The sequence below is a fragment of the Orbicella franksi genome, chromosome 1 (assembly GCF_964199315.1).
Source record: "Orbicella franksi chromosome 1, jaOrbFran1.1, whole genome shotgun sequence".
Classification (NCBI taxonomy): Eukaryota; Metazoa; Cnidaria; class Anthozoa; order Scleractinia; family Merulinidae; genus Orbicella; species Orbicella franksi.
The window spans coordinates 12,080,934-12,094,315 of NC_138145.1; the positions used below are offsets into that span (position 1 = coordinate 12,080,934).

A 13,382-nucleotide genomic window follows, 5' to 3' on the forward strand; every position below is an offset into this window, starting at 1 on the left:
GTGGTGAGCGCCACAAGGTCAAGAACTCAATGAAGACACTTGAATTGTGAGACAAACTCCTTCCCAAAGCCCACGTGTCTTTTGGTCAGCTCCGTGTCTTGGCGCTGACCAAAAGACACGTGGGCTCTGGGAACGAGATTGCTCGGGAGAACAAATTACAACACGACCTGTTGTGTAGTGTCAGTTTTCAAGTTTTCATCAGCAGATTGCTGCACTCGATAGTGCATCCTCAATCGCCAGTTGTACCGAGAAACATCCGGGACGAAAATCCTCAAGAGAATCCCAGACATTGATAACAAACTAGTGACAAAGGGATGTTTTACAGCAATTTCCTACGCTAATCTTGCATCTGTGTGAACAAAACTTTCATGTATGGCAATTCAAGTGAAAGTTGAACCGTTCTTATTTATATAGTATTGACAGTTCACAATGAACAACAGCCTGGATACAGCGGAATGAAAAGACAAGAGCAAAAAACAAAAGGAATAGAAAAATGTGATCATCACTTTAACCCACGCGAATCTTGCCATGTTTCAATTTATTTACATCGATGTATTTACACAACAGGGTTTTTTTTAAACATAATTCCTCTGCGCTCTGACACGTTGTACAAGTGAGTGGTGATATAAAGAATGCCACACTTGGCTCAGAATAGACCTTCAAGGAGAAACTATGAGGACGTTAACTGACAAATATCGGTAATAAAGTACTGTATATTAAACGAATGTGGAGTTGCTATTGTTGAACATTCCACTTTAGGACTGGGGAGGGGTGGATACGTAACGGTTTGAAGCGAAGTGTTCTTTGAGATATTCGCCTCCTTTTTCGTCGTACTCCTCCCTGGTGACACTAACTGCCTGCAGACTGTTTAATGACTTTGCCCACTTACGGGCTCCGTTCCACGCATCAAGCACAGGGTTCACTGTGGAGAAAACATCAGCCGCAATGAAAATGCCACACACACTTCATTATAAACAATTATTGATTGTTTTATTGTACATTGAACGAAAAAAAAAAACTGGAAAGTCATGTTTTTGCTTCTTCCCCGACGGCAAGCAACACAAAGCACGCGAACATGACATGTTTACCCTTAGAAATCATGCACCACGGCCATACAAGACTTGATAACCCGTGACCTTGAGTGTCCTTGACATGATTATTGTAAAATCTACAGCTAGAGGACGTCACCGGCACTGATTTTAAAAATTCACTGTACGCTTTCGGCCAATCAGAAAAGAGATAGTGAGTTCAATGTATAATAATATGACAAACTGGACCAAGATGAAAAGGAGAATTCTGATTGGTTACCTGAGTAGTCCGACCTTTACAAAACGAACCGCTAAGATAGACCGCTCTTGAATTAGTTTCGGCGACTTGCGGTTTTCAAAACATTTCACAAAAGAAACACATCGTTAAGTAGAAATCGTATTTTTCCTTCATATTTGGCGGACAATTTCAGTTTCACTTTCACGAGAGCAACGTGAAAAACGGTAGTAACTGTTAACTTTTGCGAGCTCGTTTACCGAGAAAGGATCGCGGGGAAGCAGTACTGATTCATCGACAGAAGTCAGTTTACAAGAGCCGCCATAATAAATAGTTTATCCATTAGGGAATATTGGTGTCGTTCTTTGTTTGTAGATTTATGGATGCTGCTCGCTCCATAACTTTGCGAACAATAATGGAACGCGACGGTCACATCACTAAACCTCTTTGAAAATACCTTAGCCTGTGAACGCAGACGTATGTCCAGCTGTCACTTCGGAAAAAAAAAACTTCCAGTATGATCAAGTCATGACGGTCAATGTTATCTAGTTTCTAGTCTTCACCCACCTGAGTGCTGACGTCTGCCTTGGTGACGTTGCAGAAACAATACAAGCCAAGATACTATAAATACTTAGCTCAGGGGAATTGCACGCGATAATCTGAACATAACTAGTTGGTTTACCTGCATTGAAAACTTTAAATGTTGACTGGAATGGTCGGATAGCAAGGAGTTCCCTCTCCAAGCGCTCTTGAAAGTTTGGAAACTTTGTATTTCCTCCAGTCACAAACACTTTCTGAAAGAAGGAACATGGGATCCACTCTTGTGTAAATCACTCTAGGGTAGGGGTGAAGGGTTTTACATGTAATAATCAAACGTACGAGTTCGCATTGTTCTTCGACATCGGAGAGAGTATCATGGACGAAACTGAATGACATCTTGATAAAACCTTGCAATATGCCTTAAAGTTAGTTGCTTATAAATTATATAAAGTGTGTGGAAGCTATAAAAATTAAGAGTGTTACAATGGGTTACACATGCACAAGATTATATTGTGATGATAAAGTTTGGCGGAAGTGTTAAAATCCTGACGTCGTGGCTTGGCGGAAAAAGCGCTAAAAGCTAAAAACGCACGCAAATCCACACGTCACGTCATGCACCGAGAGCGCGCGCTAAGTAATAAAATGAACAATGATAGGGCAGATGGTCATTGCTATAGCTTTGCCTGGATTTAACGATCTTGGACGTTCCGTGACCCCTATTTTTCTTTTGATGGATGATTTCTCTACCGATTTTCTACGTTAAGTGAAAAAATGAAGAAAATCTATCGATTAGAAGTTTGAATTTTTTGGAAAATGTACCATCGAATACCGTTCTTTTTAGCTCTTCGTTTACCTGTGCGGCAGTTTCAAATGCCTCTTGTTAGGTTAAGTTTTGAGAAAAAGTTGGCAACATTTGGAATTATTCACGCAACAGACCCACTTCTACAAAATATGACTAAGATCGTTTGTCTCCGTTGACTCATCTTCGATATTTTTAACTATAAACCCCCGTAGACCATGCTGAATTACATGTGCCAATATTTCAAAATCAGGGTAGTTTTCCATACGTTTTATCTCTGAAACGGAGTCGGTGACCCCCAATTTTTTTTTGCATTTCTGACACAAGTAACTCAATATCTGGCGGCAGTTTAAATTTTAAAAAAATCCATCTACTGGAAATTTTCGCGCGACCGTCCTTTAATAGTGTTATCATCTTGGTATTGTAGGAGTATGGTACGTGCAATCAAACACTGCTTTGACCAAAAACGAAGCAAACTAGCCATGGCAATGGCCCTTTAAGTTTTAATCAAACTAGTAGCCACGTGGTACCTGTACTAGAGCTGTTTGTAGATCTGCGGAGTAGTGGTTGAGTATGAAATCTATCGTCTCTGCAATCCCAGCTTGTTCAATGCCCAGCATGGATGGTTGGTATACTATCTCGGGTACTCTGAAAACACGGACATTGTTTCAGAAGGTGAGAGAACTGAATCCACGCGATCAGATGAGAATAAAGTAATAGAGAGGAATTTTTTACTGTTGTGAAACTAAATTAAACGACCGTCCAAGCACAAACCCTGTATATAGTGACCACATTTGGCCAATCAGAACAGTCGCAAAATAACGCAAGGAACGAAACACGAACGTCACTGGTGAAGAGCGCGGGAAAACGCTTGACGGTGAGTCACTTTTAGCTTGGACCTTGCTTCTTCTAGATTGAAAGAAATTAAAGGGTCTTGTTTCGCCAGGCGGGAGTTTAAAAGGGAACTTTCTTTGAACCAGTGAGAAAGCTCTGTAAAAAAAGTCAAGTCAAACAAACTTTCGACAGCGATTCGAAATGTTGGTTTACCCGATACAGAACGCCTGCTATGTGGGTTAGAAACCACTGTCTGTATTACCTTATCCTTTCCACGCCAAGATGTAGTTGATAATACTCTGCCCAATCAACAGCGGTTTCCGGTTTGCCTCCAAAACGTCTTCAAAGCGGTATGAAAGGTAACGGTCGGTACATGAGATATGAATATTAAATCACGAAAGGGAAGAAAGGCGTCACTGTCAAGTAAAATATAAATTCCCTAGTTGTTCGAAGGCTGGACAATGCTATCCAGTGGGTAAATGTTAACAAAGCAAACCACGCTATCCGGTGGATATTGATTTATCCGGTCGATAGCGTTTCCGTAAGGACAAAATAAAGCGACTTCCTGTCGTTTGCCAAACTGGTTGCTTCATCTTCATCCGGAAAATGGATATCAAAAACTGATTTTCCGTTCAGTGCTGTTTTCAGGGAAAAGGTGGACATTTAATCGTTGGTTTTCAAACTTCTCCAGACATTTTCTGGGCAAAAAGGGCACAAAAAAGCCTCGGACACCAAGTCCCCGGCACCCAGTGTACTTTTACATAAGAAAAGACAAATTAGCAAATAGAAAGTGATTCACGAGAATTCAACTAACAAGTTTCACTCTGCCGCACTCACTTTGAAAAGTCGGGATCGTGTTTCTTCAGCAAGTTTTCCAACTCGTTGAGTTCTTCCTGTTCCTTTTCGCTATCGGAGTCACCAGCATCTTTATTCTGTAGTTGGTAAAAAGAGTTGTTACAATCGTCATCATTGTCGTTATCATTTTCGATGCGTTCGATGCATCATCTTTCTCCGGGAGAGGGGAGGGAAAGGAGAGGGGAGGAAGGGGGGAGAGGATACAAAGGAGAGGGCAGGGAGGGGAGGATATGTTGGAGATTGCAGATGCGATGGAAGGCCATTCGTTAAGAAAGCGGGTCGGTATAAACTAATGACAATGAACTACAATAGTAATATACCTTGCAATTCTAGTAACACGATGCTTTTGAGTGATGTACCGTGCATTATCCTAACCTCGTACGTACACACAAGTCTTTATACTAGTGTAGAATGTAGTGTGTATACGAAAGAACACCCCTGAGCATTATACAGCAACTGAGCGTTTTGATTGGTTGTACTTGGTACATTGGACTATTCACTCACAATGGATCTATACACCATCCAATCATCATCGTTTTGTCCAAAAGTATCTTCTTTTGGTTTCTTGTGTGTACTTCTTGTCGTACCATCGTCACGAACTGTAACACAAACCGTTCATTCAGTTAATCACAAATCAGTCTTGAATCCTAAAAATGTCAAGGATTTAGAGGAATTGAGAGCTCAGCTTCGTATCCAAGTACATTACAACTGTAGTTTTTTCGAACTCAAAGACATCGCGTGCCAGGCAAATCCCGTTCCTACAGCCTCCGAGAGCGAGAGCGAGGGCTCTGGGAAGGTGATAATTTGAGCGTGAAAGTCATACTCATACTCCTATTAAGACCTGATGGTTCCTAATCTAGATGTAAATATCGCAGGGAAAAAAGACTTATTAATTTTTAGTCTTCCCAGTAAGTCGCACTGAACGGAGTGGTTTTAATATTCCCTTGTTTGTGTTTAGAGCATCTCTACAACATCAACGTTTCTAATAACACGTTTTTAAGTGTAAACATCCCAAATCAGAGGCTTTCCTAGTTGCTTACCAATCTAAACTGACAATCTGGCAGCTTCGTTGATTGACAAAACTCAAGCTTGTCGAACAGTAGCAAGAAGATTCTGAACTAGGGGAAAAAAAAAACAAAACAAAATACCAACATTTGACTGAGCTGACTTACCGTTGGGATCATACGCCAGCTGAGACAAAATCCTCATTCTTTCAAGAGACGCGTGACTTCGTCTGCTTGCTAACTCCTCCCTTCGTTGAACGCGCTGTTGACGGGCGTCAAGTATTTCCTGACAAAATAAAACACTGACGTAAGTTATGTAGAAAGAAACAATCAGAAAACGTCTTCAATTTTTATTACCCAAACAGAAACAAGCTCAACATAATCGTATTTGAGAGACGTACCTTTCTCCTCCTGTGTAAACCCGTTAGCCATGTTTTAAAAGTTTCCTCTCTCTGTACTTCCTCGTGGCTCTTGTGTTGCATTTCTTGTTTCTTATCTTCTCTTAATCTCTTCCCGCTTTTCTCGTCCGCCGCAGTCGCTCCTTTGGGTGTCCGCTGTCTCTTTTTGTTTTCGACCGGTGGCTCAGATACAACGTCTATGATTTCGTCTTTTTCCTTGACCTGACGGTATGTTATGGTAAAGATTTCATTATCTTGATAATTAATTTAATTTATTGTTTTAGCACAGCTAACAAATAAAGTTGACAAGGATACGCTGGGCTACATCACCTCAGAGTCCAATTCCAAAGCTGTCTGCATTGCTACAATCTTGTCCTTTCGTTTCTTAACTGAGGATGTCAGATTCTTTATTGCAGCTTGCAGTGCCTGACAAAGAAAGAGAAAAGCGTTTCATTTAAAGAAAGAAATCAGATGAAACCAAACCGATAATCAGAAAGGAAGTTCAGACGGACAAATGATAATACTGACAGACACACACACACACACACACACACGGAAAGACAGACAGCTGAGAATTTACCTCAGGACTCTGGAACCCTGCTGCAGTTAACGCTTTCTGAAAAAAGAAGGTTTATTTTAGAACCAACATGTACAAATTGTCACTAATACTAGACCCGCCTCGTTTCTTTCCTTGTTTGTTCGCGACGCTTCTCGAGATGGCATCACTTCTTTTACACGCACAGGCAGTCCCCATTGGAAAGCAGTCTAATATCCAAATGCCTAGCCTGTGAAACAAGCGTTCCCCTACGAATTAGAATTTTGACGGCTAGAAAATTGGGGGTCGGGCAAAAAACTGGAGGCGGAGGAGGAGGGTGAAGGGAGACCCTACCCCACCCCCCTATTTATTTACTCTGACCTATACTCTGACACCTACTCTTACACGCCCAAAAGGCGGGAAAGCTTGCTTTGCGGGCAAATAGATGGTTTAGTCAGAACCCTGCAACTTTCTCAAAAGTCTTCGCCTTTTTGTAAACGTGTACTACACATGATGTTACGTAATTTGTCAAATTACGGTGTGTTAAGCTTGCGCGGCTCTCCTCTGTCAAGGGAGAACCACAACCTTGGCTTGGTGATTAGGAAAAACATTATCTAGTCTGTCTGTGACCGTTTCTTTCACGCCAGTTCAATCCCCACGGTTTTTTCTATGCTCGCTACAGATTATAGACGGTCCGTGAACAAACTTAGCGTTAATTTTTTTCATATTACCGGTATATTCTTGACACTGTACCTGGAATTCCTCACTATCTTCAAGTTCCAGTTCCTGAATATTCATAAGATCTTGTAGTCTGTCTTCTTCTTCTGCGAGCTTAAATAACCAGTTACAATATTGAATAACCTTTATTGGTAACTTCCACATTGGCATTAAATTTGAAAACAATGACAGGTTGTACATTTAGTTTTCGAAAGATGCTTTAAATTTGAAAAACAGCTCTACCTTTTCTTCTCTTCTTCTGGCATTTATTTCCTGTAATCTCCTTCCTTGTTTCTGCCTCCTTAGCTTTTCTTTTTCTTCACTCTTTGGCCCACTGTTCTGAGGTGCCTGGACCTGTGGGAGTTCACAGATGCAGTACTGTATGTTTTCCATATCCCTAATGTCATCTATTTCATATGCTAGATACACTGTATTATCAAAACTCAGTTAGTCGATCACTGGACCCATAAACAGTACAGGGTGTGGCTTTGAGTCCCACACTGTAGCTTAAAATTTTTCATTTAAGGCTAAAAGCCAATCTGAATTGCTTAAATTACTGGCACACAGTGAGTTGTTGAACATCATCTCACTGATCTCTGCAATATTCCAGCCATGGTTCACACTCTTTCATGTTCATTGCTGGTGGAAACAGGGCCATAAAAAGCAAGATTTTGCCTTCACTACACAACCAGACACAGTCAAAGGTTATCAGGCATAGGTACGTTGGTAAGTCAAGTCCAACATATGTTTTAATTGACACAATAAGGTTACATAACGGTGAATAAAAGGTAGATCAAATAACATCCTACATGCACCAAAGCCTGACACATAAACCCCCAAAAACCTCCACCCGACCAAATGCAGCTGTGTCACCCTTGGGGTCTTAAGGTTATTATATAATAAACAACAGAATCAAAGATAAATAAGACAAAACTATTCACACAACACATAAAGTAACACTTGTCCAATAGTGCTAGTGGCAAGGCTGACCATAGAATGTCACAAGTTTCTCAACCGTTCTTTTTTTTACAAATGTAGTAACCAGGAGCCTTTCCACACTATGCTAGCACCCAATCCTCTGTTCCATGCCAGCAAAAAATTAATTGATGTCAATACCACCTATCACAAATTAAATTTTATCTCACCTGAGCATATGGCAGCTGAATTTTATGCACATTCTCATCATAATAATCAGACGATGCCCACTCATCAAGCTCCTTGGAGTAATCTGTGGCCATGGAGGTGTGGCCATGAACTAATTCCTGTACAAAAACAACACTTAAATAGTCCACCCCACTCTGAAAATGACTGCCACTAGCATACCTGAATTCAAACACAGTGGCAGCTCATGAGGCCTACACTTCAATCCAGTTTGCAAAGCATATAAAATTTATAAACATAGCATAGATGGTGTGGTGTGATGTGGAGAGGTGTGGCACAGTCAAATTAGGGGCACCTGGAGCGGCATGGTGCAGCATAGTAATTTACTTAAGAAATCCACAACATTAAAATACCTAGCCTTGCCCACAAAGCTGAGCTGTGAAAGCTGAGCTCAGAGAAAGAGAAGCATCAAACCTTAGAGTGAAGAAGGTGTGAGATTGAAGTTTCAACCCCCAGGCATGAGACATATGATCAGGTCTTCTTAGAAAATCTTGGCACTTCCAGAATAAAAATCTCATACTTGTGACTTGGGAAAGTTAGCAGGAACAACTTACTGAAAAACACCTTGGCTTGCCTAATAAACACTAGCATTCATGAATAAACTACAGGAGACAAATAAATGATGAATCCTCCAGGCTACGTTTGACATATTTAAAACATCAGGGGTGTTTAATTGAGAAAATGACAAATATTAAGCAGCACAAGGTTAGAGCATATTTAGCGAATCCTATCTACTGTTGTTCTTGCTGGCTGTAAGTAAATCTATGAAGCTGTTGACATATTCACCTGTGCTCTTGAGAGTGTGATCTGTGTGGCGTGATGTGGGTGTTTCAACTGTAACAGTCTTTGCATGTACCACGTGGCATGAGCTCCGCCCAGGTTAATCCTGTGTGATAAAACATTGAGTTAAAAACTTAATGTCAGTAGTGCACTTACATCATACATGTCATTAAACTCAAGTCAAAACCGGACAGTTCTTACAATGTCTCTTTTTTTAGTTTGTTGTGAAAACATATTTTCAACAATTAACAAGAGAACTTCTTGTCTAGCAATGGGAGAAATGCAGATCATATTTAAAAGCAAGCAAACTAGCATGGCCTAATGTTGTCTACTTATGCAGTCACTTAAATCACATTTATCAACCACGCCCTGCACATAGATTACTCAATCAATCATTGTCATGAAGGAAATTATAATTTGCAGTGGCAACGGACCTCTTACAGTTGCTGGCATCCAGTCTTCCATTCAACACTGGTAGGACATGACTGACTTGACATCCAGATGACACTACTAATGCAGTGGTTTCATCTGCAATGATGTACAGCTTAACATTTTATTACAAGTTCATTAGAATTATTTGATTCTAAACAAAAAGTGATTTCACAATACAGCAGTTTTCTGACCCAAATTATCAAGTGAACTATGTTGATTAGAATTTTAAGACAGCTGACAAAATTTCCCAGCTCTACCCACTGAGGTGCAGTGGAGGCACTGTGGCCTCATGGTGCACTTGTCACTCGAGTGGTCCAGGTTTAAGTTCTGGCTAAGGACATTTTGTCGTGATCTTGGGCAAGACACTTTACTTTCACAGTGTCTCAGACTCTCTATCCAGGTGTACAAATGGGTAACCCTGCGATGGACTAACTTCCCATCCAGTGGGGAGTAAAAACATTCCTAGACACTTCATGCTACAGAAACTGGGATAAGTGCCAGCCACATGGGCCACTTGAAATGTGTGCAGACTTTACTTTACCTTTACTCACTGAGTAAATCTGAATTGGGGACAACCTTAAGTTAAAAATGTTGTTTTTCCCATCAAATAGCTCTATCATCTCAGGTACGGAATAACATGCAATGAGAAATTATTATATGGCTCGTGTTTGTAGCTGATATAACACACACTCTGATTGGCCAATTGTAGGGCATTATTTTGCCGTACTACCCACAGGCCGATTACAGGCCCGCAAAACCAAAGCAAAAAGCCATATAATAAACAACTTATTAACCTCGAACGTTTGGTCTTTAAGGGAAAATCTCAAACCTCAGCCTTGCTGTATTGACCTCGCTATCCCTCAGTCAATATGGCAAGGTCTTGGTTTCAGATTTTCCCGTCAAGCCCTCACTCTTGGTTAGTGAGTAGTTGTTGATATGACTGCTACTACAAATTAAAGTAGTCACAGAAACTGAAGTTAATATTTCTCAAGTACACACATTTTATAGCCCTAGTATTTAAAATAACATGCATATGATTTATTAAGCTACTGACCTGTAACTGGGAAGTTGTGATATAGACTAAACAGACTGTCAATTCCATAAGCCACACTTGGAACATTGTAACACTCAAACAACAGCTCAGACATGGCTGAAACAAAAGAAAAACAATAATTAAGTAAAATAATTAATGCATGAAGTAACAGAAATTGTGCAAATTCTAAACTCCTTTATAATGGAAAAAATATAAATGTAATCTTTATTAATTTTACATATGAAATACAGATGAGCTCTGACAAGCTCATAATTAAGTGTCCAGACATCAAGATCAAATCAGAGTTTAGAACTTGTGGGTTGCTGTGGAGGAAGTAAAAGCAGAGAACCTGAAGACAAATCCCCTTGGAGCAAGGAGAGCAGTGACAAACTCAGCCCTTTTACTGCATTTGACACTGGGTCCTGGATTCAAGCTGGAGAAACATGGGTAGGAGGTGAGTGCTCACACCACTATGCCACCTCTGACTAATAATATTATAAAGGTGCTGTATTTGACACAGTCGAGTATTTTACTTACATTGTCGGCAGTAGTTAGGGTTACAAACTGGTTCTGTCAGAACAATAGGATGATTGACACTTCCTGGTGTGTTGATTCCAAGATGACTGAAGATATGATCAAAGACTTGCTCCTGTTTACAAGACAGTACATAATGTAAAGAGTAGTTAGTATTTGCACCAAAAGAAGAACGGTTTAACTGTATTAGCAAACAGAAATGAAAATCTGCCTAACTAATTTTTTTAATAAACATAATTTATATGGGTTGTTGAAGAAAAGTATGAAATAAAATTTGAAGTATAAAAAGTTGCTGTATATTACTATAGTCAGCACTGTAGCTATCTCTAATTCAGGAGTTTGACGTAAGAGTATACAAGAGCTACATGGAACAAGAAGAGTCAAATTGATTTTCTCTTATGTTGTACCTGGCACTCATAATGTGTCACCACATCTCTGTCAAATTGAGTCCGCAAGGCCCATCTGACCATCTCAAGGTTCCCAATATCATTCCCAACAGAGTAACTTGTTCCTGACGCATCACCATCCTGTGATAAATTATGTTACATTGAAAGATAACTTGCATTATTACATGTACAGTGTATGTCACCAACCACATATTTACAGCAAGAAGCCTCTTGTCATGACTGCAGAAGGAACAATACCTTTTTTCCTCTTGCCTTTGCTACCAGGTTTCTGAAAATTAATCTTGGTTTATTGTCGATTGCCCATCCTGCCCTGCAACAATGACCACCTGGGTTTGTAACAAATACAGGAATGCGTCAGTAACTGCTATTTGACCCACATGAAGGCTGGACACAAAGTGCAAGTGCCATCTATTCTACCAGCTACTTGTTAAGTGTTGCTTACAAAATGACTCCATTGGTAACAGAAGATCTGTTAAAACTAAAAGTAAATTTATCGTCAACTGCAGGGTCAAAGACTTTTCTTTACCTAATATGTTTAATTTTAATAGTTGTTGGTTGGCTACATGATTTAGAAATGCATATGCAAGCAAAAATATATGTAAAAGATAAGACAAAATGTGTATCGTGACAATGACACCATGAGGACACCAAAATGTTGGTTCTTATGGTTTCTTTTTGCTCACATAGCCAAAATGCTAATGGTAATTTATAGGCACCTGATTTCAAGTGGAGTTACAGCCTTTCAAATTTGTTCAAAATCCCATGTTTTATCCAGTTTTTGACAGGTTTTCCCCAGTCAAGATAACAAAAAAGCTGTTCAAGACTCTATTGACTGCTAAAACGTAGCAGGAAAACCTTCAATGATACACATGTATCTAATGGTTCAAATCACACTGACTGGTAAATGAAATTTGCCTTTAATTTTTAAGGAGGTGCCATTTCTGACCCTTCTTTTTCAACTTGGGAAAGAGATGAGATGGAACTTATGGTTAATCAGGAAGAACTCACCATTATCGATAATAAGTGGGACAGTGTTATCTCTAATACTTGGTGAATAGTCATAGAAAGAGTCTGGTGATGTTTCACAGTCTTGAAACCTATATATCTGGGGATCTACCATTGAAAAAAGGTAAATAATAAATAAAGGTAAAGGTAAATAATGCTAAAAAGAAATGCACAGGTAAAACACAATCACATCAAAATTAGAAGGCTTTTACAAAATACTCTGCATCTGGAAGTCAGAAAATTCTCCATTTATGACCATGAATTTATAGTGTAATACCAATACAATTACTGAAAACTAACCATAAACAGGCTAAGCAGCATGCCATTCAGGCTATCTATAGCACTTTTCAGGCTAAACAGAGTGCTTTTCACGCTAACTGGACATGGCGTATTACACTTGTTTAAAATACTTCCTGGACAAGGAGTATTACAAGCACACTTGGTTTAAACTAATCCATGTCTGGTTAGCACTGAATAGCACTCCGGCTATCCTGAAAAATACAAAGATTATATTTGACCTGTTGAAGAATTAGTTCTCAAATCATTATAATGGTAACACGATGTAAAAGGAAAATTTCTGACGGCCGGACACGATAAAAACGCTGTTAGGTTGCTGTACAAGACAAGACAGAGCGCTGTGCTTATTGTGGAAAACACAAACACCATTCTCTTTTGATATTTGAACCAGCTCAACTTGTCTTGTTTGCAATCGTGTGAGTATTATAAAGTTCAAGCTTTTAGCTTTACATGGCGAACTTGAAGAACGAATGCTTTTATACAGAAAATGAAACATATCAGAAATCGAAACGGCTGAATCCAAGGTTTATCTTCAACAATGAAAAAAAGTAAAGATACGCTAGAATCGTGGCCAGCACGTTTAGACAGCTCTAACACGTTATGGCATATCGAGCTATGTAAAGCTAACCTTTACATTTCAAATAAATAGGACATACGAGCTGTTAAATTATTTAATTTGAAACTTACCATCATCATCCGCCATTTTCCTTTGATGCCCCCTATAAATTTGTACAGCGGAAATAGTTCACAAGTTGTTTCGTCGTATAAGATAATCAAAATGTTTCCTA

General features: G+C 39.6%; 1 protein-coding gene across 1 annotated transcript; it reads right to left on the reverse strand.

The window, feature by feature from the left end:
- Positions 1 to 649: 649 nt before the first annotated feature.
- On the reverse strand, positions 650 to 12,540 carry LOC145490581 (actin-related protein 5-like). Its single transcript, XM_081469680.1, has 20 exons — positions 12,301 to 12,540; positions 11,530 to 11,618; positions 11,293 to 11,412; positions 10,889 to 11,000; positions 10,373 to 10,468; positions 9,321 to 9,414; positions 8,893 to 8,992; positions 8,091 to 8,207; positions 7,189 to 7,299; positions 6,982 to 7,059; positions 6,274 to 6,309; positions 6,024 to 6,119; positions 5,697 to 5,915; positions 5,464 to 5,581; positions 4,796 to 4,890; positions 4,274 to 4,368; positions 3,699 to 3,776; positions 3,133 to 3,250; positions 1,946 to 2,057; positions 650 to 922 (listed from the first exon to the last, which is right to left on the reverse strand). Exons 1-20 carry the CDS (start codon positions 12,410 to 12,412, stop codon positions 756 to 758), a joined length of 2,163 nt encoding a protein of 720 aa, XP_081325806.1. The 5' UTR covers positions 12,413 to 12,540; the 3' UTR covers positions 650 to 755.
- Positions 12,541 to 13,382: the final 842 nt, after the last annotated feature.